Source organism: Balaenoptera ricei, chromosome 15 (genome assembly GCF_028023285.1).
Source record: "Balaenoptera ricei isolate mBalRic1 chromosome 15, mBalRic1.hap2, whole genome shotgun sequence".
Lineage (NCBI taxonomy): Eukaryota > Metazoa > Chordata > Mammalia > Artiodactyla > Balaenopteridae > Balaenoptera > Balaenoptera ricei.
Window position 1 is genome coordinate 64641426 of NC_082653.1, and position 26849 is coordinate 64668274.

A 26849-nucleotide genomic window follows, 5' to 3' on the forward strand; every position below is an offset into this window, starting at 1 on the left:
GATCTGCTTTCTATCACTATAGATGAGTTTCCATTTTCTAGAGTTTCATATAAATGGAATTATAGGGTACATGCTCTTTTTTGTCTGCCTTCTTTTACTCAGCGTACTTATTTTGAGATTCATTCGTATCAATAGTTCATTCCTTTTTATTGTCAAGTAGGCTTCCATTCTGTAGATGTACCACAGTTTGTTCATTTTTTCATATTTGGAAATTTGGGTGGTTACTTACATGGAAAGTTTACAGAAGAAATAAAAAGTTATTTATAATTCCCTGGCTCCAGTAATCCCTAATGCATTTGCTTTTTAAAAAATTTTGTTTTGTTTCTCAGTAAAACCTCTATCTGATTCCAAAGTCAAATCTACAAAACAAGAGGCATTTGGAGAAGTCCCTCTTTTTACCACTAAGTACCAATTTTTATTGGTTTTTGTCTTATCCTTTTATTTTTTTGTCTTTCACATATTTTATTATGGTATAATATATGTAACATAAAACTTACCATCTTAACCATTTTAAGTGTACAGTTCAGTGGCATGAGTATGTTTACATTGTTGCACACCATCACCGTCATCCATCTCTAGAACTTTTTCATCTTCTGCAAACCCAACTGAAACTCCATAACCATTAAACAACAACTCACCGTTCTTACCTCCTCAGCCCTGGCATCCACCATTCTACTTTCTGTCTCTGTGAATTTGACTGCTCTGGGAACGTCTTATCAGTGGAATCATACAGTATTCGTCCTTTTGTATCCAACATATTTCACTTAGAGTAATGTCCTCAAGGTTGGTCCACGTTGCAGCATGTGTCAGAATTTCCTTCCTTTTTAAGGCTGAGTAATAGTCCACTTTATGTGTATACCACATTTTGTTTATCCATTCATCCCTCTGTGGACACTTAAGTTGTTACCTACCATATTTGGCTATTGTAAATAATGCCATTAGGACAAGGGTGTGCAAATATGTGTTTGAGTTTCTGCTTTCAGTTCTTTTGGGTGTATACCCAGAAGTGGAATTGCTAGGCTCTATGATGATTCTATGCTTATTTTTTTTTGAGGAACCACCTTACTATTCTTTCATTTTTAAGTGGCATTTGCTTTTTAAATAAAAGGAGTTACAAGCACATGACAAGAAAATTCACCCATGAGAGAAAGATACAAATAAAGTAGAATTCTATCTCCCCCATTTCTTCCAGTCTCTCTTAAAAGAAATCATTGCTAACAAATTCTTGTGAATCTTTCCAAGGGAAACATCAACATTTTCAAGTGTGTCTTGAGAGTGTGTGTGTGTGTAACTGAGTCATATCCCTCACTTCAAGGATGGGGAAACTGAGAGGCTACACTTGGCTTCTTGCCAGTCCCGAGAATGACATGAGCCTCAGAGAAGGTTTAGAGATCACCGCAGCCCCTGGCGCACAGATTACTTGCCCTCTTCCCCCTCACCACCCCAAGACCCGCAGCCCTGGCGTGGCTCCCTCCAGCCTCCACCCACTGCACCCTGTCTAATTTCACTCCAGCACCCTCCCTGGGATAAGCTCTCATTTTCCTGCGGTAATAGTTTGCTCAGAAGCCCTGGGGCATCACTGCTGGGACAGACTGTGCTAACGCACAGGGGGTTTCCATCTCTCAGCCGGCCTTTCTGATTTAAAACTGCCTGTGAGATGCTGCAGATTACATTAGAAATTAGCCGTTTGGGCTGAATTTTGGAGAAGCTGCTGCCAGATGGGAACTCTGGAGTGTTTTCTTCTATATATAGTCTTTATGATGAGCTAACTGAAGTGAGCACGGTTTATTTTAGGAGGTAACTCCTTGGAGCAGGGCATGGTAGGTTGGGCTGCTCGCCCAGGAGAGCATTTGAAAGATTGGTAAGACCAACATCCTACAGAGAGATCTGGCCTCTGAAAGTTCTGTGGCATTAGTACGTTTACACTAATGTATAAGAAGAAGATGCACTTTGGCTGCACTCTCCTCTGTAGCTGGCAACAGTCGTGAGAGGTGGTTGAGAATTACACCGAGTTAACAGATGAAACAGTTGAGACTCAGTGATTTTGCAATGTGCCAATGATCGTGAAGTGGTTGTAATAGAGCTGAGTCAGGACAGAGGTTTTCCAATTCCTTGTTTCATATCCTTCTGGTAAAAATTAAGTTCCTTGGAGTGTCCTGTGCATGGAAAAATACTGAGAAGAAAGTAGAGGGTGGAAATGGGCTTTAATCTGAGATTAACAGGACATTGTGTAAAGAGCTTGGACTTCAGAGTAAGACCCAGGTTCAGTCAGCCTCTTACTAGCTCTGTGACACTGGAGCAGTTATTCTACTGTCTCTTAGCCTCAGTTTTCTCATCTGTGAACTGAGGATATCTCCTTATGGTGTCATGAAGGTGAAAATGAGAATCCAAAAGAGTTAAGGCCAGGGACTTCCATGGTGGCGCAGTGGTTAAGAACCCGCCTGCCAGTGCAGGGGACATGGGTTCAAGTCCTGGTCCTGGAAGATCCCACATGCCGTGGAGCAACTAAGCCCATGCGCCACAACTACTGTGCCTGTGCTCTAGAGCCCACGAGCCAAAACTACTGAGCCCATACACCTAGAGCCCGTGCTCCGCAACAAGAGAAGCCACTGCAATGAGAAACCCGCGCACCGCAACGAAGACCCAAGGCAGCCAAAAATAAATAAATTTAAAAACAAACAAACAAAACGAAACAAAAAACAAAAGAGTTAAGGCCAATAGAGTACCTGGCACATAATATATGCTTAATAAAAATAGCAGCTCATTACTTTATTTGAAAGAAAGGAAGCCTTTAGCAATATCTTCCTAGAAATAACTTTAATTAGAAGGAGGCATCTTTGCTAGAATACTAAGATTTTAGGTTAAATTATGCAGACGTGTATATAAAGGGTCACCTTTTGGAAAATGGCCACTTACCAGTGATCTGGCAGAAGGAGACTTCCATCAGGTTTCCCTGCTAGGGCCTGGCCTCTTTGAGCAAATCTAATAGACATAATCAAGATTATAGAATATATTGTTTAAGAGGTGGTTATAATAAAATGATTTTTTTGGTAAAAACAAAAAACAAGTGAACACCCATTTGGTATGGGGACCGCAGTGTCTCTGTCTCTCTCTCTCTCTCACACACACACACATACACACACACACACACACACACACACACTCACACACACTCACACATATTGTCCCTCCAACAGTGTACCTACTAAATGCTTGCTGAACATTCACTGAACATTTATTGAGTGTCAGCTGTATGCCATGCCCATTGGTGTGAAAACTCCTAACAGTTGAGTAGATATGTTTGACCTGCCCTAATTCAGCTGTGGAGAAGGAAGCAAAGGAGAAAAAGAACAATGCAAATCATCTGAATGTCACCTTTGTTCTTCTAAGCCTCAGTTTTTCTATCTGTACAGTGAACACAGCTGGATGTAACTGTCTCTAGATTCTTTGTAGCTCTTTGCTTGTAGAACTTTGCCAAGGTCAGGAGTTTCTTTTCCTTGATCTGCACCCCAGCAGGCCGATTCAGAACTGCTGGTGAGACCGTTCCACCATGCGTTGGAATGCTCAAATGCTCACAACTTGCAGTCATCATGTGGTCAAGCCAGAGACAGAGAGTAAGTCATGTCTGGGCTTTGAGGGCTCCCTGATCATTCTGGTTGTCTTTAGAAAGGGAGTTATGGAGAGAGTGGACTGACTACATGGGATTGTAGCTTCCATTCCACAGAAGTTACAGTCATTCAGCCTTCTCGATCGGGATATGTGTGTGTCAGGTGGGGGTGAGAGTCTTTAAGGGTCTTGGGAGGGGACAGGGAGCCAACTGAATGGTTTTCTAAGTCCTTCCCCAGGAGGCGGAGCAGGCCGGCTGTCCCGCACACCGGATTTGAGCCTTGGTCCCCACTACTTACCCGCTGTGCGAAGTTCATAAGTGTCTTTAGCTCTCTGAGCCTGTGGTTTCCTTATATTAATACCTATGGTTATGGTGGGTTGAGTGACCAATTCATCCTAGTTTGGGACTTTCCTGATTTGAGTACTGAACACCCAGACAAACGGGGACGGTGGCCACATTAGTTACGAGGTTAAAGTAAACCAGAGCACAGGGCACACAGTAGGTGTCAGGAAATGGGAGCTTGCAGGAATTAGTATATACAGCTTTGTTGTGTGTGTGTGTGTGTGTGTGTGTGTGTGTGTGTGTGTGTGTATGTGTGTGTTGGCAGGGTATGGTGGACGTTTTTGCTGTTCATCTCTTTTAACCTGAAAATGCCTCTGGCATTTTCCTGAGCCATAGAACTCAGAGTTGCAAATTGACATTTGTATAACCTAGATCAATTTCTTTTGTCTTTCTTTTTTGTAGACGTAAGAAAGATATTTTATCAGACTTTCGTATGCTGTGACATATCAGCACTTTTTTCACTGTCTATAACAATAATGAGGATTGAATAACAAAGTTGGTGGGTGGTAGCCACCTATGGCTTAAACTATGTGGGCTGTTATGACCCCTAAAAATGGGGAATAGCAATGACTTGAAACTCATCTTGACTCTTCAGCGTGTTGGTTCACTGAGTTGGTTTTCAGAAATACCTGTGGATCCGATATGGAAAGCCAAGTATATGTGATTTAGATGGTGGTACTGAAAGCTGGCTTCTAACAAAGATACATGTCCCTCCACACTAAACCTTGTCAGTGACTCACCATGCTCTTTGGATAAGATCCAGACTCCTTCCTCGGACCCAGCGGGACTCCATCACCCAGCCCCTACACCAGTCTTCCCACCTTGTTGCTTGCCACTCGCCCGTTCGCATTCTAAGTTCAGACCTCCTCTCTTTGTTTCTTAAAAGTTATGTGTTCTTTCCCACCTCAGAGCCTTCACTAATGCTGTTCCCTCTGCCTAAAATGCTTATCCTTTCTCCCATCTCAGACAAGTTGCTCTTTCTTTGAAGCCCAGTTTAAGTCTCACTCCCTGAAAGAATCTTCCTGATCCGCCACAGTGGTCGAAGTCGCCTCTGTTTTGTGTCCTCCCTCGCTCCCCTTTGGCAGCGCTTATCGCAAACTTAACTAAATCACCAATTTGGTCATCAATTGTTTGATATATGATGATTGAATCAATCGATCCCTACTCTGTCTCTTTATGCCTTTTGTGTTCGTTGAAAAGGTGACGGTCGTCGAATTTTACAGCTATTATGAGAAACTACAGAGCAGAGGGTTCAAGATCAGAGGGTTTGGAGCCAGATCTCCTGGATCTGGTCAAATTCTGACTCTAACACTTGGCAGCTGTGTGCTTTGGGCGTGTTGCATAACCTCTCTGAGCTCAGTTCCCTCATCTGTAAAATAGGGGCTAATAACAGCCCCACCCTTACAGGGTAGTTGTGAGGATTAAGTGAGTTAATACCTGACAGGGGCTCAGAATAATGCCTGGCACGTTATAGGTGTTGGCTGGTGGTGGTGGTTACCATCAGTTCTCCTACTAGCAGCAGTAATCGTCTTCAGACATGTGGCTTAAGAAAATGTTAAAGGAGAGATTGTGAATTGTTTGTGCCACATCATGACTTTGTTTTATTAGCAAGCTGTGATCGTAGAAGAGTTGTTTAAAGCCTCAGTCTCCTCATCTGTAAATGGGTTCGGTGCCACCTACTCCATGTTACCTATTCACAGGGCTGGTGTGAGTTCAGAAAGATGGGGCTGTGGACGGCTGAGCCCAGGCACACAGCAGGTGTTTGGTGACCTTTAGCAGTCCAAGCACTGCGAGGAACTCAGCAGGGTCTCCTCAGATGCCACAGCCTGAGCTGTGCTTGGGCTCTGAGGAGCCAGACTGTAAATCCGGGCTCCCGCAATAGCCCTTCAGGGAGAGGTCTGCTTCTCTGTGATTTAAAACAAAACAAAATGAAAAATAATGATGGATGATCTAAGGTGCTGGTTTTATATGGCAGCTAACGAGATAGCAGGACAAGTAATTGGAGAAGTTATTGCTAACAGACACAATAAATACAGCTGTGATTATATATTAGCCATTCTCAAATGGCTCGTAATGCGGTGAGTACGCATGAGGTCAAGAAAGAGTTAGAAAACAGATGTTGTTTAGGTGTGTTACAGCCTTATAATAGAGCCCCTGCTTTTTAAAAGAAATACTTATTGGATGATTATTATGAACCAGACATTATTTTAAGTGCTTTACAAATGTTAATTCAATCACTCCTGATAACAGGCATGGGAGGTAGGCATTATTATTTTCCCTGTTTCACGTAGGAGGAAACTGAGGCACCAAGATAGTAAGTAACTTGCTCAGGGCTGAACAGAGCAATTGACTGACCCAGCATCTGAGCAGAGGTCATCCGATGCAAGAGTCCATGTTCTCAACCACTACTCCGTGCTGAAGCCACGTGGAAGCATATGATGAATGGAAGTAGAATAATTGAATGCAAAATACCCACTTTCTTCTTGCATGGGCAGGACCAGCTGTCCTTGGTCCTGATATCTACAGGTCTGTCCATTGATGAAACTTGTCTAGTGGATTCTGGAATACTAGCGTCGGCAGAATGTTAGCCCTCAACTCAGTGGAAGCTATACAATCTCTTCTCTTTACCTTTGACACTGTGCCCACCCCTGCTTCACGCCTTCTCCCCAAACTGATTTTCTTTTAATTGGTTAAAATGTGTGAGTAGTTTACCCTACCTGCTGAAAGCAGGGTCTTAATTAGCCTTAATTTTTGAAGTTGGCAGCTGTAAACGGTGTTGAAAAGATTGAAAAGATTACTGCACTAGTAATAAGATAATTGTCCCTGAGAAATGCTGTTAGCATGTAAACACAGTTAGCATATGAAATCAGAACAACTGTAATATTTCCCCCTTTTGGTGTTTAAAGATGCTCCTGCATGAATAATTATAACTAAGTGCAAAGTGCAGAAATGAAATTCTGCATGCTTTTATTCTTTCTCGCTTGTGTCACAGCTCAGAAATAAAAGTCTGCTTAGTGGAATCTCTCCTGATGCTGCTTCCCCGCCCCCAGTGGCCATTTGAAATCAGTACAAGAGTGAGGTGACTCAGGGGAATTCCCCAAAATGAGGGATGCTGGGCAAACAAAATCCACAGATCCCTCTGCAGCTTTTTAGCAGGGCTTTGGATGGAAGAGACCACATGTACGTGCATGTGAATGTTCACAAATGTTGCATGTGTGTACACATACATGCACACGAACATACACACTCATATACAGAGCTGGAAAATGGTCATGGCTACGTACAGCAGAAGCAGATGCAGTAAACCTCAGTCTACCTTTTTAGACCTAGAAAAGCTGCAAGAGCATATGCTGCCCCTGCCCCGACTCTGAGGGCTACCTTGTTTCTGGTGAGTTTTTGGATCCTTGGATACATTGGGAACTTACTTTCATTTTACGATGTCAGCGCATGTCATAGCTTCCCAACAGACCTTATGCTGTATAACATGTATATCAAGTATGCTGCGTGTCATATAAAGATGCCCTCTCTGCTTCATCATCTCAGACATCAGCCAACCAGTAGGTTGAGCTCATCTACTTCTGCTCAGTCTCTCATTCCCAAGGCACTTGTCTTGACTTGCAGTTAGGAAAACATCCTACAACTCTTAAGTGGGCTGGGTCCGGAGCATGCATCTCTTAGGTTCCAACCCAGCATGACTTGAGCTTCGGTTGATTCTGGTTCAACAAGAATTTGCCCAGTGCTGTCCGTGTGGCAGGCCCAGGACTTTGTTAAACATGAACACAGAGAAGATTGCCTTGGAAAACAGGACAGGTTGTTAAACAGTGTATAGCAGAGAGTGAGGAGAGCAGAAGAGCCTCACCCCTATTCGTGCGTGTGGACGCTGCCCCTCACCAAGGGTTCCTGGGTGTGTGTTCGTGTACATTTCTTGAGTCGAATTTTGAATTTCGTAGCCAAGTTTGCTTTACAACCAGTCCATATCCCATCCTTCTCTCCAACCCCAGGGCCTCTGCTGAGAGCTCTGGGAATCGATATACTAGAGATTGCAAACTTCGGTGCTCACAGCAGCCACGTGGCGGCCTTAGTGAGGGAAGCATGTCAGGGGTCAGTGGCAAGCTGGAGGGCGCGTGCCCCATCTAAGAGAGACAACCTCTTTCCAGATCCTCACAGTCAGCGCCTTACGGAAATGATGAATCCCTGTTGCCAGATCTTCTGATTTTCACAGAAATGCCAGAGCTTTGTAGTTTTACGTGAAACCTCCTGAACTTTAAGTGTTGGCATCACACGCAGCATTCTTCTTTTGAAAACATCATGCGGGCTGAACAAAACACGTCTGAGCTGAATAACTGCCCATAGGCCCCCAGTTTGCTGTTTGCTCGCTGTGCAATAAACCCTCAAAGATGATGTTCTCAAGGAGCCTACAAAGCTGAGGCTCGGGGCTTCCCTGGTGGCACAGTGGTTAAGAATCTGCCTGCCAATGCAAGGGACACGGGTTTGAGCCCTGGCCGGGGAAGATCCCACATGCCGCGGAGCAACTAAGCCCATGCGCCACAACTACTGAGCCTGAACTCTAGAGCCCGCAAGCCACAACTGCTGAGCCCACGTGCCACAACTGCTGAAGCCTGCGTGCCTAGAGCCCGTGTGTGCTCCACAACAAGAGAAGCCATGACAGCGAGAAGCCCGTGCACCGCAACGAAGAGTAGCCCCCGCTCGCCGCAACTAAAGAAAGCCCGTGCGCAGCAAAGAAGACCCAATGCAGCCAAAAATAAATAAATAAATTTATTTTAAAAAAGAAGAAAAAACAGAGGCTGCTGCTGGGTGGTCAGCGATGAGTCCCACTGCATCATGAATTTGGTCAACTTGAGACGGCAGACTTGAACTTGCATCGTGCTTCTCCAGTCTCATCCTTTCTCATCCTGCCCTACCCCCTCCCTCCATACAGATGTCTCAATGAAGTTCGTGAGAAAAGAGCACTTACTATCCTGAATAGGTCCTACAGTTATGCCAAACAGGTCACGCGTGTGAGTGAGGGGCCCCCCACCCCCGCCCCCGTGCAGGAAAGCGTAGAAATCAAAGGGGATCATTGTAGACGCTGGCTCAGCCGAGCAGCAGTGAGCACAGTGGTCATCTCCTGGGGGCTGACTATCAGCTTGCTGGGGGATCTCAGGCTCTTTCCTGACCTTGGCACAGGGTCTGGCCAATTTGGCTTTCTGGGTGTAGAATGGGTCGTTTCAGAAACAAAGCCATTGAGACTGAGTCGAGGAGAGTACTCTATTCACCGCTGAAAGGAGCTCATTGTACAGAATCGGTGGGCCCCACTGGATCCCCTTCCTCTGGCCTCCTCCTCCTCCCTTTCCCCCAGCTGGGGCTTTGTCTGCGGGCCCCGCAGGATGCTCTAGGCCAGGCTGCGCTTTCTTCCCATTTTCCTGTCTCGGCAGCTTTGGGGTTGCCCTGTACAGAAGAAGAGCTGGACTCGGAGCCCCCGCGCACGTTGTTGGCTCTTTGGGCCAGCTCTGTTGTCGTGGGTGATGGGAGCGCTTCCTTCCAGGAGAGCTGGGAACAAACAGCCAGTTCACAGGCAGCTGCACGCGGCGGCCGTGCAGGAAGCAAGAAAACAGTGGGCGCTAATAACCTCTTCCTGTTCTGCACTGTGCACTGAAGCCTCCCCGCCCGCCACCCGCTGTGCCTGATGCCCACCGCCCCCTGGAAAAGTCAAGACCATTGAGCTCCAGGTAGAGGCTCGTAAATGAATGAACTGTAGTGCTCAGCTTACTTGTGCATTATTAGAGCTTTCCTCTTTCTTCTCTCAGGTCCCGGCATCCTGAACTTTTCTTTGGTGGGATCTGGGGTGAGCCTGGAGTCATGTAGAATAAGTTGTCCAGTGGATAAAATGGTACTGTCCTTTGGTGGGAGAAATAAAGTATGGTAGTTAAGAGGTGGGAGGTCACAAACTCAGATGCTTCTGGGGCCAGCCCAGGTGGGCGGGGTAGGGGCTGTAGCCAAGAGGAGGGTGTGTACCCATCTTCAGGGGGTAGCAGCAGTGGTTAAGAACCCGCCTGCCAATTCAGGGGACACGGGTTCAAGCCCTGGCCCGGGAAGATCCCACGTGCCGCGGAGCAACTAAGCCCGTGCGCCACAACTACTGAGCCCGCACTTTAAAGCCCACGAGCCACAACTACTGAAGCCCACGTGCCACAACTACTGAAGCCCGCGTGCCTAGAGCCCGTGCTCTGCAACAAGAGAAGCCACCGCAATGAGAAGCCCGTGCACCACAACAAAGAGTAGCCCCCGCTTACCGCAACTAGAGAAAGCCCGCGTGCAGCAACGAAGACCCAACGCAGCCAAAAATAAAAAATTAATTAAAAAATAAAAAGGTAGCAGCTACTCAGCTCCAGCTGCAGCCTTGCCAGCCTGCATACCCACTTGGCTGGATCTTCTGACATTTAAGAAAAGCCAGAAATCTGGGTATTGTGAAATCACCCAATTTTTAAATGTTGGCAACTAGTTTTTTTTTAAACGATATTGTGCACTATGTAGGTCAAACCATACCACATCCACGTATTTTGGTTACTTTATTTTTTTAACTTAGAAGATATGAAGGTTAAATGGGCCTGGCTCTGGCTTTTGAGCAAGTCTTTCTGAGCCTCTCTAAATTAGGAATACTACAGGAAATCCATAGTCTGGAAACAGAGGCAAACATATAACGTCATCAGGAGCATCTCCCAATGGTAAGAGCATAAAATGAAATCATCTGTGTTTCCAGACTCTATGGCGTCCTGTAGTAGCCACCCCGTGAGGGTGAAATAAGGATTTACTGAAATAATGCATAGAAATTGCTAAACAGGGTGCTTCATAAAGACTTAAATGAAAGCTATCCTAATGGCCATTGTCATCCATCCCGTCATCTTCATCCTCATTACCATCATGAGCATTAAGAAATACAGGAAAAGGCTGGGGAGGCAGGAAGGGGGCACTCAATCCCCCCAGGTCCCACCCCTTTGAAACCTCCTGACATTGAACCTGACTCTCACTGTAGGAAGCCTCTGCCCATCTGTCTCCTGTAGGCCCACCTGTCAGCCATCTCTCTTCCAGCCCGGGAAGGAGGCTCCCCTGTTCCGAGGCACAGCCTGGAGCGGGGGATGCGCCCCCTGTACCCGCTGTAGAGCTCTCCACTCCATCACCATGTGCCCACATCGTGGGATCCATTTTCCCCCAGTTTGAATCAGCAGTTCTGTGTGCGCCTCTTGGAAACATTCCAGACATAAAGCACTGCTGAATCACGGTTTTCCCAGAGCTGGGATATACTATCTTTTGAACAAAAGATGTCCTAGTTAGAGGCTCTGGTGAGGAGCTGAAGAAGAAGAAATGAAGAAAAGGGGTGGGGTGGGGGCAAGGACACACATAGACATTTATTTTGGCAACAAAGGATGAACCCAGGATTTTCTATCAAGAAACTTGGATTCTAGACTGGGTTTTGCTATAAATGGTGTGTGGCCGTTAGGAAATCCACTTCCCATTTTGGATCTCATATGCCTCACCAGAAATGATGGGTTTGATTCAGGTCAGGGTAAGAAGTGTGTTTCATCTCACTGGAAAGCAGGAAATCTACTGGTAGTGTCTGCTCAGAGAGTCGTGTTGAAAATTTGAGGCCAAGTCATGGCTGAGTAATATCCACCTTGCGCATCCTATAGAGAAGCTGCTGCTCACCTACCCTACATCTCTAAGCATCTTTCCAGCATTCACAGTCTTAGATTCTGGGGCTCAAATCTTTAAACTAGATCCCCGTGGAACAGAAAACCCACTGAGCAGTCCCAGGAGCTGTAGAACAGAGCATAGTGTCTTTGGAACTCTGGACAGTGTCTACAGGACACTTGACAGCATTGGTTCCAGTTGGGCCACATGCCATCTTGGCAACCACAGCAAATGGGTGCCAAATTGGTAGGTGCCGCGCGGCCTGTGCCTGGGAAAAGGTAATTGTTGGGCTGAGCTGGAGATGCGGCTTGTGTTCTGAGCTTCAGGAAGGCTTGTGTACAGGCAGAGCCCAGATGGCCAGCCTCAGAAGGATCTAGAGCCCTGGACGGTCTACCAGAACCTCTTGTCCTGCATTTCCCAGTTTTTTCTCGGTGTGTGGCAGGCATGCCTTCTTTCTGGTCTGAAATGCCTTCGAGCTGTGAAAAACAGAACACTATAAAGTGACAGTAATTGTCCTCCAAGAGGAACTAACGTTTGTGGCTTGCCTACTCAACACCAGGACTGAGCAAGGCTCTGATACACCATCTCAGTCAGTCTTTACAGTGACTGTCGAGATGGTTATTATTATTGTTATTATTATTATTATCATTATTATAAGTTAAATAATTAGCTGAAGATCCACAACAAGGAAACGGGAAGATCCGGTATTTCCTAATACCATGTGATCCAATTCCCGGCTCCATAAGGCTTCCTAGTGCCAGCAACTCACAAAACTATGAACTGTGGTTTAGTGATTACGATTTACCATGTGGTTGTCCCACTGGAAAACAGTGTAATTTAGTGGTCCAAAAGCGCAGCCTCAGGAATTAGGCTGTCCTGGTCCAAATCCTGTCTCTGCCACTTAGTAATGAATGCCTTTGAGCAGATTACTTTCCCTCTGAGCCTCACTTACACCATCTGTAAATTGGGGCTATTAATATCTACTAATAGTACCTATTAATAATCTAAGAGTTGTTGTAAGGTTTTAATGAGATAGTCTTACAACCCACTTAAAATAATGTCTTGTGTTCAGTATGAGCCCAGTGTTAGCTACTATTCTGATTATTGTCATTATTGATCAGCCATGTGACCCTAAGATAACTGCATGATTAAGGGGGAGGTGACAATACAGTTGTTTGCCAGGCAGCAGCCATACGGCCAGGAGCTTTGCTTTCTGGCAGAAATACATGTCCAGTGTCTCAGGTAGGTGTATTCAAAACGTTGTAGTTCTGAGAACTGTAATTCTGTGTACTTTGTAAAGAATTACAAAACCTCTGTAGGCACACACAGAACAAAGTGTTATATATGATGGTTTAGATTTTTGGTAACCGTCTGTGCTCAAAGATACACACCGAGCTGAGAAACACCAAAATCACTGCCGAATTTCCATGAGTCTGTGGTTTCTCCTATCTTCCCAGGCTGGGGATGGTCAACTACCAACTCCAAGGGCTGGAGCTTCATTTTTGAGGCTCTGTTGCTCATTTCTGGGGTCTGGACTAAAAAATGTGGAGGGAATGCAGAAGAGCAAAGAGGGCTCTGAACTTTTAAAACCTTTAAGACAAAAGAGAGACAGACAGAGCGAGGAAATTCTACCCCATTTTAAGGTGCTAACCACATCTGTCACCATCTCCCTGAAGCAGTGAGCGTCCCCTTGCCCTCATTGTGGGGTTTCTGCTTTCTCCCCTGAGTCCTAATTTGAAGGTGAGTTTGCATTTTCTAACAAGGTGAGTCTGTGTGGTGCTGGCCAGCTTCACATTCCAAGTGCAGCCTTTCTCAGAGAACAAGGGCGGTCTGTGTCCTTGGCATTTCTCCCTGGTCTCCCAGTGCCGCCTGCCATGCACGTGCCCCGCCTTCATCTCAGGAGCCACGGCCGTGCGAGATAAGCTCGCTGTGACATCCCACAGGGACGTCTAGACAGAAAGCCCCATTGTGTGAACACCCTGATGGCCGTGACCAGATCTCGAGAAGGAGTTGAGAAGGGGTCACACACCCCTTGGGAGGGAATGGTGGAGGGAGGAGGGTTGATGACAGGGTTTCTGGGGCAGGAGGGATACCGTCACCATTTAAGTGGGGAGAAAAGAAGGGGTGGAAGCCACCCTGCTAGAGACTGAATGTGTGTGTCCCCCCAAAATTCATATGTTGAAATTCTAACTCCCAATGGCATGGTATTAGGAGGTGGGGCATTTGGGAGGTGATTAGGTCATGAGGGAAGAGCCCCCATGAAAGGGATTAGTGCCCTTATAAAAGAGACCCCAAAAAGCTTCCTCGAATCTTCTGCCATGTGAGGTCACAGCAAAAAGACAGCTATGTGTGAATCAGGAAGCTCTCACCAGACACCAGATCTGCCAGCACCTTAACCTTGGACTCTCAGACTCCAGAACTGTGCGAAATATATTTCTGTTGTTTATAATCCACTCAGTCTGTGGTATTCTGTTAGAGAAGCCCGAACGGGCTAAGACACACCCATCATGAAATTTCTTGGGGGCACAGAGCACGAGCACCGAAGTCCTAAGCATGCGTTAGACACTTGGTGGCTGGCTGGCTATCAGAGGTTGGGGTTGTAATAGAAATTTTTGGTTTTTCACTGACTGTCCTTCTCACCTTGGATGCTTTCAGTCTTGTATTATTCGGGGTATAATCAGGGGTTCTCAGATTTCGGCCTGCGTAAGACTTCCCCAAGAGCATCTAATAAAAATGCAGATTCTTTGGATCCTTACCCAGAGATGCTGATTCAGTAAGTTCACGCTATTAGAAACACCAGGGTATTGGGTAAGGGACCAGTTTCTGGCAGTTTACAAACCTGAGCACTGGTCCAGGCTCCATCCCTTATCAAATCTGTGTTTTAGAGCAAATTGTTCTGCCAGAGCATCAGTTATCTGATCTGTAAAATGGAGAGTATGAGACTTCCCTTGGCAGAGTTGCAAGTAGTTCACATGCTTGGCACAAAGTAAGCATTCAGAACGAAGTAGGTAAATTTACCCGTTTCACGGCTGTCCAGTTACCTGCAATAACTCTCAGTTCAGAAGAACTGTGGTTGAGTAGGGTTGGGTGTGGAGGGATATGTCTTAGCCTTCATAAGCCTGGAAGAAGAAAACAAAGGGAAGGTTATCTTTGAGCTTTTAACCCAGGGACCAGACAGTTAAAATAGCGAGTTTTATTTAATGTTCACAACAACCCGTGATGTCAGTGGTATCCTGTTTTCAAGGCAGGAGGTGATTGTGTATCTGGGTTCCTGTGAGACAGTCCAGGTTTACACCTGTTAATCTGGTGTAATTGTTATCAGTGCTCCTTTTCACTTACAGAAGTTGCCAGACAATACACTCTATGCTTTACTGTCTTGCAGTAGCTCTGTAGGAGAATACAGACCCACCTGTTTACATTGTATAAATGAGAAAGGTAAAGCTCACAGAAGCTATGGACGTCACTAGTCTAAGTGATTGTTACTTGCTGACTCGCCAACCCCAGTACTTGGGAACACGATTATATTTGGAGACAGGACCTTTAAAAAAGTGATTCAGTTAAAATGAGGCCTTTAGGGGGGCCCTAATCCAGTCTGACTGGTGTCCTTGTAAGACGAGGAAATTTGGGCACACAGAGACACATAGAGGCTCATGCACAGAGGAAAGAGACCACGTGAGGACACAGTGAGAAGGTGGCCATCTGCAAGCTGAGAAAAGAGGCCTCAGAAGAAAACAACCCTGCTGGCATCTTGATCTTGGACTTCTAGCTCCCAGAATTGTGAGAAGATAAGTTTCTCTTGTGTAAGCCACATAGCCTGTGGTATTTTGTTACGGCAGCCTGAGCAGACTAAAACAGTGGTTATGCATGATTTGAATCCAGAGCTGACCCCAAACCTGCACTTTTTTCCCATGAATGAACCTTCTTTGCCCCATGCCAGGCTGCAGTACAAGTGACCTTATCCATTTAGGTCTCTGGCCTGACATCCAAACTCAGCTTCCACTGGGTGGTCTCCAGTGAGCCAGTTTCTCCAGCAGACAAGGGTGCTGAGTTTTTGATCCCATGAAGAGCTCATTGCATTTCCCAAGGCACCTGGTGTTTGACAGTGACCAGAATAAGGTCCAGTCTCTGGATGGTGGAAGCTTCCTCCTTCTGTCACCAAGCAGAGGGCTCCGGGGAGAGCACCACCCAGCCTTCTGCGGTGTTGTCCTGGGTGTGTCTGTGCTGAGGCTGTACTATAGGGGCCCATTGTCTATCTGCTGCCTTGATGGGCCTCAGGGGGAAACTGGCTGAGAAGGCTTGAATCACAGGATTGTCTCACCTGTACACAGAAGTCATCACTCAACACGCAAGAGCAAACGCTATCTGATGATATCATCAAAGCCAAGGAGGAGAACACCCCTTCCATTGACTAAGGCTTACGCAGGTCTCAGCATAACCAGGAAAGCCAGAAATGTTTGATGCATGCCTGGAATGAAAATGAACAAATTCTCCCTCCTCTCTGCTTTCTTTATGAAAGCTTAATTGCTTGTTAAAATTAGGGCTTTGGCCCTGATAGGCTGGAAAGTATTTGAGCCAGGCTTCCTGGTCTTACGAGCAAGACTCGAGGTGCAGACGAGTTTCATTTCTCCAGGAGCTGTAATCAGGCTCTTGCCTCTTTTTTAAACAGCTTTGGGATGGAAGGGCACACAGGGTCCCTTTAAACTCATTTTTGTCTCCCTCAGGGTACCTGCCAGGCATAGTGCTAGCTGCTGAGTTGGAACACGGTAAACATTTGTGGACGGGTTTGGCTGACTCTGCATGGTTCCTGCCGTGGCACAGTGACTGCATTTTGTTTTTAGTCACGACACATGTACTGATTTCTATCAACTATGTCCCCTACCTTTTTAAAAAAATACAGATACTAAAAAAGGATTCCAGTAGTTGTTAAGGTGATACCTTTCATTTGCCGTATTCTTCCTTTAGATAGACATTATCTAGGTTGCAGGATTACATTGTCTAAGGTGGGACTATATTCTCAGATAGAGCTGGTGTAAAATAGTGGAGCACAGGTTTCTTGAGTGCGGGGCGCTGGGATTGAATCCAGGCTTCAACACTATCTGTGTAACCTTGGACAGGTTATTCAATCTCTATGGTCATCAGTTTCCCCATCTCTATAATGGGAGTAATGGTAGTACCTACCATAAAGTTGTTACAGTGGTAAATGGAATGATGCATGTATAGAGGTTAAGCCAGTTCCTGGAACATGGTAAGAACTTAAAAAATTATTAGCCATTACTTAACAGGTAACTTGGTAAGTTACTAGTTACTACTAGTATTCATGACTGTTCTGAACTGTGGTCAAGTAATATGCCCATGGGATAAAGTTTAGAAAAAACCAAATAAACCAAAAGAATGAAAAATGTCTTTATCTCAGGGCAAGGGCACTCTGAGTGATGATTTCCATTAATGTGGTTGTAATGGCATCTAAATAAATTCAGAAGGACTGGTATATTTAGCAAAGAGGGCTGAAGGCTAAGTCATAAGTAGTACAAGATCCTGATGGTCGAGTAATTTCTTTGCTTGGTGTAATGTACATCTTGCATGGAGCCTGGCACGTAGTAGGTCCTCAATAAATGATAGCTATCAGTTTGGTTATTTCTGGTTCCTGGGATGTATTTGCAGACTTAGGGAGAGTATGCATCATTTCGTTTCCAAGGCTGGACTGTTTGTACGATACGTTTTGGTTCTATCAAGGTCAATCTTTGGAGAGTGTATCTGCCACAGTGGTGCAGTATGACAAATCAACCTGAAACGCAATGACTGGAAACAACAAGCATATATTTTCTCCATGTGTGAAGGTTGGCTAGGGGTTGGCTGATCTAGGCTGTGCTTAGCTTCAAGCTGCAGATTGGATCGGGTCTGCCCCGACTGTCTCTCATCCTCCTTGGACCAGCAGGCTACCTGGGGCACATTCTTCTTGTGCTGATGGCAAAAGCACAAGAGGTCACGCTCAATCACGCAAGCACATTTCAAGCTTCTACTGTGTCGTAACTGCTAATGGGCAAGCCCAAGTTCAAGGGATGAGGAAGCATGCTCGGCAAAGAAATGCAAAATCACAGGACCAGAGGGTGTGGACCTAGGGAGTGGTGAAAACGAGGGCCACTTATTCAACCTACCCAGTTCCCCACTTGACTTCCTCCATCTAGTCATTGCAGTAGATGATATGAAAGGGCTTTCCTTGCTTTAGGTGGTTCCCTGGTTCCCGGTCCCCACATTAAGATTCTAAAAGCACTCCACTGTAGCATCCGAGCACGTTGCAAATTCCCCTTTGGTCTCTGGGAGCCTTTCCTCTGACAGACAGGCGTTTACTCTACTGTAAACCAAAGAGTCCCAATTTAGACAGACAGGATGGATTAGGCAGACAGCATCATTGACCTGGTTCCACTTCGTTAGCCTTTCCAATTAAGGAGGATGTTACTGAAAGACCTCACAGAGGTACAGCCATACCTTGAATCCTCTGGACTGAGCCTCTGTAGGGAGAGTCTTATATTTCAAAGGTGCACAGAGGAGGGGAACACAGTTTTCTTGGCAAGTGAATCCCAAGTGTCAATGACATGGCCATTTGTGAGTTACTTTGTCTTCTTCTTGGCTAGGTAATTAACATGCTAAATAGATAGCATTTTTGCTTTTGTTTTTCAGAAGCTTTTTAATGAATATTAGTCCCCTGACCCTGAGCCCAGAGGGTCTCCATCTCGGTGGGAACACCAAATAAAGACTTGGTGCGACACTGTATCCAAGGATCAGGCTGTGGGTTTTGTCAGCACAGTTGTCAGAGGTTCCCTGTGGTTTCCCAGGAGGGTCTTTTCCAGTGGAGTTGTTCATAGGGGTTCAGGATGGCATTCTCCCCTCTCCACCCCACCCCACCCAGTGGGATTCTGAGCAGTGAAGAGTAATCCCCAAACAATAGCCAAATGGGCTGTGAAGTACAGCTTAATTAATCTGGGCACGCACCCAACACCCTGTGCAATGCTTTGCAAGGACCTGGCTTTAAAAATGAGGCTAATGTCTGAGTGTGAGAAGCAGCTTCTTCTCTTCTAGTCAAAATCTGGATGGTGGGATCTGAATAAAGAGAGGGACAGACAGACACACGGAGACTGACTCTGAGTTGAAGCACAGACTTGCCTGCTCTCACTCACTGAACAGCACGGTGGGATCTGACCCACCCTGCCCGGCACAGACCAGGATGATGGCCTGGCCTCCTGACAGCTAGAATGGGCCCTGCCCAGCATGTTTGCCTGACACAGGGAAACTGGGAGAACAGGGTCCACTCTCCCCGCATACGAGTGATACAGGAGCTGGCTGGGGGGCTTCGCGAGGGATGCTAAAATAATGAACCTCACTTGAAAAAAAAGTGGTTCAGTGAAGGTTCTCCCCCGTCATAGTTGCCACTGCTTTCCTCTTGAGAAGGAGCTAGTAAGGGTTTGAAGACAGAGGCCTGCAGTATTTCTCTTAAGACTTCTCCAAGTTCCTTTATGGGCCAAGGCTGCAACGGGGGGGAGGAAATGCCCCTCAGCCTCTTCCTGAGTACGAGGAATATTCAGTGCCAGGGTGGAATGTGAAGATTAGAGTGAGACGTTCTCTTGGCAACAGTGTTTGAGCTGCACCGTTGGAGAAGTGCTGGGAATTAGAACTGGAATCGGGAGAGAGGATTCCCTCGTCTTGTAGGAAAAGTCAGTACAGACCAGAACGCAAAATGATCCTGGGGTCAGGCCTCCGGCGCTCATCACAATTAGGTACCAAAGAGAAGTGAGCAAGAAAGTGAGTGACAGTTTACCTAGGGTAGGGGTTTAAGATGTTCCAATTTCTCTACACTTCCTTTTTTTTAAAATTGTGGAAAGGACACTTCACATGATATCTACCCTCTGGGCAAAATTTTCAGTGTACAATATAGTTTGTTAACTCTAGGCTCTGTGTCGAACAGCAGCTCTCTGGAGCTTATTCATCTAGTGTGAACAAAACTTTGTACCCGATAAATAGCACCTCCCCATTTCCCTCTCCCTCCAGCCCCTGCCAACCACCCTTCTACTCTCTGCTTCTATGAGAATTAACTTTAGGTTCCTCATATAAGTGGAATCATGAAATCTGTACTCTCATGTTTATGGCAGCCAAATTCGTAATAGCCAAAACATGGAAAGAACCTACATGTCCATTGACAAGTGAATGGATAAAGAAAATAACGTTGTATGTATATGCACAGAGGAATATTATTCAGCCTTCAAACAAGAAGGAAGTCCTGCCATTTGTGACAACATGGATGAACCTTGAGGACATCATGCTAAGTAAAATCAGCTGTTCACAGACAAACAAATAGGGTGCGATTCCTACATCTCCTTCTTGTTCACAGCAGAGGCCAGCGGGCTGGGGCTAATTTGCATGGCTTCCTTGAAGCCTGTGTTGGAAAATCTGCTCGGATAAAGCAAAGCTTCCAATTGAGTTCGCACTGAGGGGCCGTAAAATCACGCCCATTCTCTGTAAGAGGCAGCTTGAGGTTACTTTCCCAGAATCAGGAATCCAAGATGATGCAGCTCAGAGCTGACCTAGTCCAGACAAAAATAGCCTTTATGTGCCGAGCTTCCTGTTTTCTTTGGAATCCACTTGCTGAAAACCATTACGTCCTCCCCAGCTGCCCCTTCCTCCTCCGTACCCACCCTGCCCCCCACCCAAGCGTTCACGTTTAATGACCCGAGGCATTACCACCAAGCATTTCCAGTCAATTGGCTTTTGTAGTGAGTGAATGAATGGGACTTTCTCTGGCCTTCTCTCAGCTGAAAGGAGTCTTCCCCAGCCCATTGGAATGTGCCACACAGACCAGGAATTAAGCTCTTCTTTTCCTCTCAGTCCTTCCCTCATTCTTTCCAAGATCAGACACAAAGTGGCGGCCTTGCCCCTAATGGGGATTTTATATTCTTTCAGGTTTATTTCTAATCCTCTTACGGACCCATCTTCTCCTTCACATCAATGATTTGAACACGCTTTGAGATACTCGGCGAGGGGCCTTTGTTTCTTGTTTCTTTACGCTGACACTTCATGGTTGTGCACGATCTCCACGCGGGTGTCCCTGTATCCCCCTAATGAAAGATTACAGCCTCCTTCATCCTGTGGGTGGGGGAAGAGGTGTGGTGGGGGGAGATTGGGCTGGGCTATCCTCCTGTCATGTGGAATGGGGGTGACAGAGGGGGGCCAGCTTCCCTGCGGGGTTGCTTGATGCCGGGGCAGTAGGTTACACTTCTCCCACCGTTCACGTGTGTTTTCTCCTCTTTTCCCACAGGCCGCACAACCAAGCCCTGTGATCACCCTGGAGGCCCAGGTGAGTACCTTCCTGTGGTGTTTGTCACTTTCTCTGCACTGATGTCCCTGGACCAGCTCTCCAGGGGGCGTTCGTGCATCCTCTTGGCTCCAGGACTCAGAAAGGCTGGACGGACACATAAGGCCGTCCTCCTGCCTGGTTGGGATATGTGCGTGCACCCACATGTGTACACAAACCAGCTGATTGTGCATGAGTGTGTGTGCACGCATGCACGTACCCAGGTTCTGAAAGCACCATGGGAAGAACCGGACCTGTTTCTTTTGAGTTTTCTTCTGCCCTTTGCTTCCGCCCAGCAGTCACGAGGAGGTGAATGCAGGGGGAGAGGGAAGGCAGAGAGGAGGCATGCAGTGGGGGATGGCTGCCCTTTCATGCCTTGGGTTTGGAGAACTTTCTCCCCGGGCAGTTAGTTGTGTGCTTGTGTCTGCTTGCGCGATGGGCCATTCTGAGGAATGTGAATCACGGTGGCATTTCTGTGCGGGGGGCAGGTGACCAGTGGGCCTTGTAAGGAAGGAATGGCCCTTACTGTCCACTTTCTGCTTTCCGGGGAGCTTGGACAGCGGGGCAGCTGTGAGCCCAGCAGACCCGGGTAGAGCCCCAGAGCTGTGTCTTCTGGCCCTGAGGGGTCCCCGAACCGCTTGGCCTCCGTCTCCCTGTCTGGAATATCATTACCACAGGGATAGTGCCTGCCCTGCAGGGCTGTGGTGAGGAGGAAAGCACAGGGTGTCTGTGACGTCATCAGTATGTGCAAAGTGCTTGTGAGTGTTAGCTTTTTTTTTTTAACATCTTTATTGGAGTATAATTGCTTTACAGTGGTGTGTTAGTTTCTGCTGTTTAACAAGAATGTTAGCTTTTTAAACCAGTAGCACGGTGCTTTTCCGACGGGACTTGAAGGGGGTGTATCTTTGGATGGATGGTTTCCTTAGCTCTGTGGGTTGGTCAGACAGTAAACAGGGAAGCCAGGGTGGATGCCGCCAGCACCCCACAGCTGACAGCGTGTCAGACAGGCGAACGTGGCTGAGCTTCTCGGGGCCCCTCGGTGACTCCTGCGCACCCTGGGACCAGCTGCACCCTACTCTTCACCCTCGTCACGGGCACCTCTGCCCTGCCTTCCCCACGGGAATGAGGCACAAGCCCACCCCGCTCCTCCTTCCTTCATCAGAAAGGCCGGACGTTGGGAGGAAAGTGGATTCTCAGGGTTTCTTTGGGCTCTTCTGGCCTCTCACTACCCACCCCCGCCCTCCCCACACACGCTTACTTACGTCGGCTTCAGGGATGACCAGACAACAAAGCTGGCAGGAGGGAGCAGCGGGTGGGACTTTGAGGGGATAAACGCCCAGTTTTTAGCCCCTGTTTGGCCATCCTCTGGTCTGGTTTTTGCCAGACTTCGGCCGGTCACCTGTCACCTCGGCCACGTTGGGCAAATGTGAATTGTACCTGTGCCAAGTCACCTAGAAATACATTCTCCCTGAAATGAACATATTTTACTTTCAGAAGTAGGCTTACCCTAAGCTAATGATCCCCGATCAGGGGTATCTTTGAGCCCAGAGGACTCGTGGCAATGTCTGAAGACATTTTTGGTTATCTCACCTTGGCGGGCTGGGAGGGAGGGGGGTTTACTACGGACATCTAATAGGTAGAGACCAGAGAGGCTGCTGAATATCCTACAAGGCACAGGATGCCCCCACAGGAAGAATTACCATGCCTGAAATGGCAGTAGGGCCAGGGTTGAGAAATGCTGTCTCAAGGAATAATGTTGGTGAAATCACAAGTTTGATGTGCCACTTACATTGTGTTGCAAAACATTGAATGTTAAATTAATACAGTTGAAAATCTCCTTTGAGTGCCCTCTAAAATCACTGCAACGTCCTCTCAGAGGTATGTGTGCCACACTTTGGGAAACGTGTCTCTCCCCACGTATTTTGAGAGAACGTCCAGGGTGGGTTTTTGAAATGCTGGCCCTTCTCTTCTTTATCAGTCTTTCCCCAGAAGGAAAAGTTACTAGACTCAGGGAAACCCCTGGGCACATAGTCTGCACCCAGAATCCTGGAAGCCAAATCTGAGGTGGAGTGGCTGCAGGCTGGATGGTTCTGGATGGTTCTGTCCTTGGCCCTGCTGCATCTCTTGCCCCAGCCCTTCAAAAGCTCCATGGGAAAGAACAGTCACATGCCCTGGCTCTGGGGTGTGACAGCTCACACCCCTACCTACACAGTGACCTCTCCCCGAGTCACATCCATCCGCCTGAGGGAACTGAGCCCCGGTCCGCACGCAGCCAGCTGTGGCACGTGGCCGGCTTTCTGCACTGGTGCCACCGCACTGGGGAGATGACTCAGTATGTCTCCAAACAACACTCCCATCAGTCTCATCTGGAGCTCGGTCTTTGGGGAGCCGTAGGATGCTGTTGTCTTTCCCCGAGTTCTGGTTTCCCACGTTAAAGAGACCGTTGGAACCCAACCAAAGTACAGATTTTTTTTTTTTTTTTTTTTGTAACTGTTGGCACAAGCCCGTGGCCAGATCTGACTTTGTGCTGGGCCTCAGCCCATCGTGGGACTCAGGATGGGATCCTCTTCAGCTGCCTGCAGGCAGGTCAGATGAGAGGGGCAGGCAAAGGTTCTCTGGCAGGACATGGCACCCCAAATATTACCCATATGGCACAAGCAAGGTGGCAGATGTGGCCGAGCTTGGAAGAGCCAGCCGTGCAGAGGTGAACGGTGGATGTGCTCTGAGCCCTGTGTCAGTTCCCACTTCCTCCCCCTGTGCCCTTTGCCCCGAAGAAAGCCATCACCTGCTCCATCCTGGAGCACAGGTGCCACGGGTGGGCCTGAGTTTGAGCTTTCACTGCGAGCCATGTCCGTACATCAGGCTTCAGTGGCGTGCTTGCCCAGGGCCCAGCCTGCATAGGGACACTGGGCCAGCCAGGGACCCTTCCCTCCACGCTTTCCCTCTCTCCCTAGTACTCACTGCATCAGCCCCCGCCCGGTGCTTAGTGCGTCTGTCCCCGGGCAGCTGTTCTGAGTTGGGGGGGTTGGATTGCTTGGCTGCTGAGGCCTCCTCTAATGCTCTGCCACTGGCACAGCAAAGCTTCGCATCTGTTGGCATCAGCAGGACTCTCTCTGCTTAACGGCCAGATTAATAGGATGAGGAAGTCGAGTAAGGTTTAAATCCCTGGTGTCAGCTTTCCCTCAGCAGGTTGCCCCTGGTGGGTACCGAGGACTCCCTGACTTGCAGTGGTGAATACTTTTCTAGTCTGCAGATGGTGGTTACCGGGGGACCAAGTGACCTAGAGATGAAAAAAAAGTGTCTGAAAGGAATTTGAATTTGGTTAGCAGCATCTTCATGATCCCCACTCTTACTGATATTTACCACTTGCCAAGAACTGGCTTCTCCCACTGAATCCTCAAATGCCATTACTACATAGGTCTTTTCATGATACCCAGCTTCCAGATGAGGACCCTAAGGGTCAGAGAGGTTAAGTAACTTGCCCAAGGTCACACAGGACCTGGCATTGGTGAGTGTCAGACTTGGGGCCATATGACATCAGAATCTATCTTCTCAACCTCTGTCCTATTTTTCCAGAAAAAAAAAGTTGCCTAGAAAGATTTGCTGGCGCTCAGAAAAGCTGGAGGGACGAGCTTGATGTATGCACCCCAAGTTCAATATAGATAAATAGATAGATGGATGGATAGTGCTTTGTACAAGTATCCGCAGATGTACTTAGATAAGTAGGTAGAGGGATGATAGATAGATGATAGGTGGGTGGATATATAAATAAATAGATAATAATGCTTTACATGATGAGTGATTCTTTGACCGATAGTTTTGCCACAAGGCTGGTAGGTAAAAGGGTTTAAGCAGTGGACCCAATAGAAAATTTATTTTAAAAACAACAAAAATGAAACATCTCCCTGTGCATCAGTAGTGTTTTGGTAAATATGAATGCTCATTATTTGATTCTCTCTTTCTCATTGATCCCCAAGATGGTTATCATTTCTGAATTCATTCCAATTGGCAAGGCCTCTCGTTATTTAATTTTAGCTTCTCTCTCTCCCTTCCTGCCACCCCTTCCCCCAACATCTTCACTGTCAATTAGTTCATGGCCTCTGCTCCAACAGTGAGATCCCCTGGGAGTTGTAATAAAGGAACTCTTCAGTAAAGATTTGTCAATCTGGGTCTGCTGTACTTGCAGGGGAGCAAACCTTCCTTTACGCTGAGATTCCTCTCAGGACCTAAAGATCAGGGGCATCAGGAGGAAAACTCCTGACTGCTCAGCTTTCAACAACCAGCCAGGTCCTTGAATTTCTTTGATCAACCAGCTGGGGGTATAAGGGGAGGGAGTTACATTCACATTATTTAAAGATGATGCTGGGGTCATTGAAGATTGTGAACAAAACTCACGAGGAAAACGAGTAGTGGGTGGAAGGAAGTCAGTCCGTGAGAAATTCATCCATTCATCCAGTTGGTTATTTAATAAATAGTTTGGGGTCCAGGAAGAGGCCAGGCCTTGATGCTAAATGTACAGCAGTGAACAAGACAGAAGGTACCTTGCCCATGGAGCCCCCATTCTGTTTGGGGGAGTCAGACAGTGAATTTAAGAGCAAATAAATATGCCCATGGTTTCAGGGAGTAATGAGTGAACAAAAACAAGACCAGCGTGTCTGTAAGTGGGAGTGACCGGGCGCCACAAGGGGGAGATGTTCAGGGAAGTCTCTCTCTGGAGGTGAGTTTTAAGCTCAGGAGGTGACATCTGAGCTGAGAGCTTACAGTAGGAAGAGTTAACCAGGCAAAGAGATGGCAGTGATTGTGTTCTGAGAGTTTTGCATATTGTATCTGGGTTCTTGTAAAAATAATGCCAGTTTTCCTTAGAATCAATTAAAAGTTTTAGCTCCTTGGAGCTCCTTCAATGCCTTGGTGTCATTAGAACGTCAGGATGAATAAGGAATTACCTTATCAGACAACGGTGAAGGGCAAGGACTGAGGGGGTGGGACAGAGGAAAAGGGGCTTAAATTTGGGGCCATCCAGTCAAACTAACACCCGCGGCGAGCATTTTGACAGGGAACTTCTGACCTGAGCAATGTTGTGCTGTGATAATGGGGCTTATGTGAGAAATCAGCTAATAGTCATCATTAGCTAATTAGCTGGCTCCCTTTCAGCTGAACTGAAGCCTGAGTCTAAACCAGTGGTTCTCAACTTGGGGCAAATTTACTACCTTCACGCCTGGGGACATTTGGTGACGTCTGGAGACATTTTTGATTGTTACAGCTTGGGGGCTGGGGAGTGCTACTGGCATCTAGTGGGTAGAGGCTAGGGAGGCTGCTGAACACCCTACCATGCATGCAAGAAAGAATTATCTGGCCCCAAATGTCAGTAGTGCCAAGGTTAAGAAGTGGTGGTGTAACCTCATTTGCTACGTGGACAGCTTATTTTACAAAGACTGTCCCAGCCACATAATTGTGACAGTGTAGAAGGGCGTAACTTGTTCCTTCCTTGGTGTTCTCTTGTTTATGTTCACACATCCTCCTCTCTGATTAATATCAGACCTCCGCCTCCAGGCTCTTGGCCGTGACACCTCCATCCCCCAAAGCCTCTAGGTCTGAGTTGCCAGGGAGTGACTGCACGCAGGGTCATGACTCATGACGCGTATGAGCATGTGTACAGTGTATGGAAAAGGGAAAACACCTCTTAGAGATAGTTTTCTGAGAGATGCTAGGGCCCAACAGCATTTGGAGAAAAATGCAGCATTTAAAAAAAAAAATTAAAAAGCCCATCTACGTGGCTGAGTTCAGAGAGGGTTGGGCTAATGTTTCTGGACCAACAGAGCAGGGCTTGTGAAAACCTCAGCTTCAAGGCCCAGTTCCTCTTTCAGAGGC

The 26849-nt window shown here is 47.0% G+C and overlaps 1 protein-coding gene across 1 annotated transcript in view; it reads left to right on the forward strand.

The window, feature by feature from the left end:
* The window catches only part of XYLT1 (xylosyltransferase 1), a 302161-nt gene that overhangs the window by 64376 nt on the left and 210936 nt on the right, over positions 1-26849 (forward strand). Inside the window, exon 2 of the mRNA XM_059895867.1 lies at positions 20946-20984. Coding sequence (XP_059751850.1) covers positions 20946-20984 — 39 coding nt within the window. The remainder of the gene's footprint in view (positions 1-20945; positions 20985-26849) is intronic.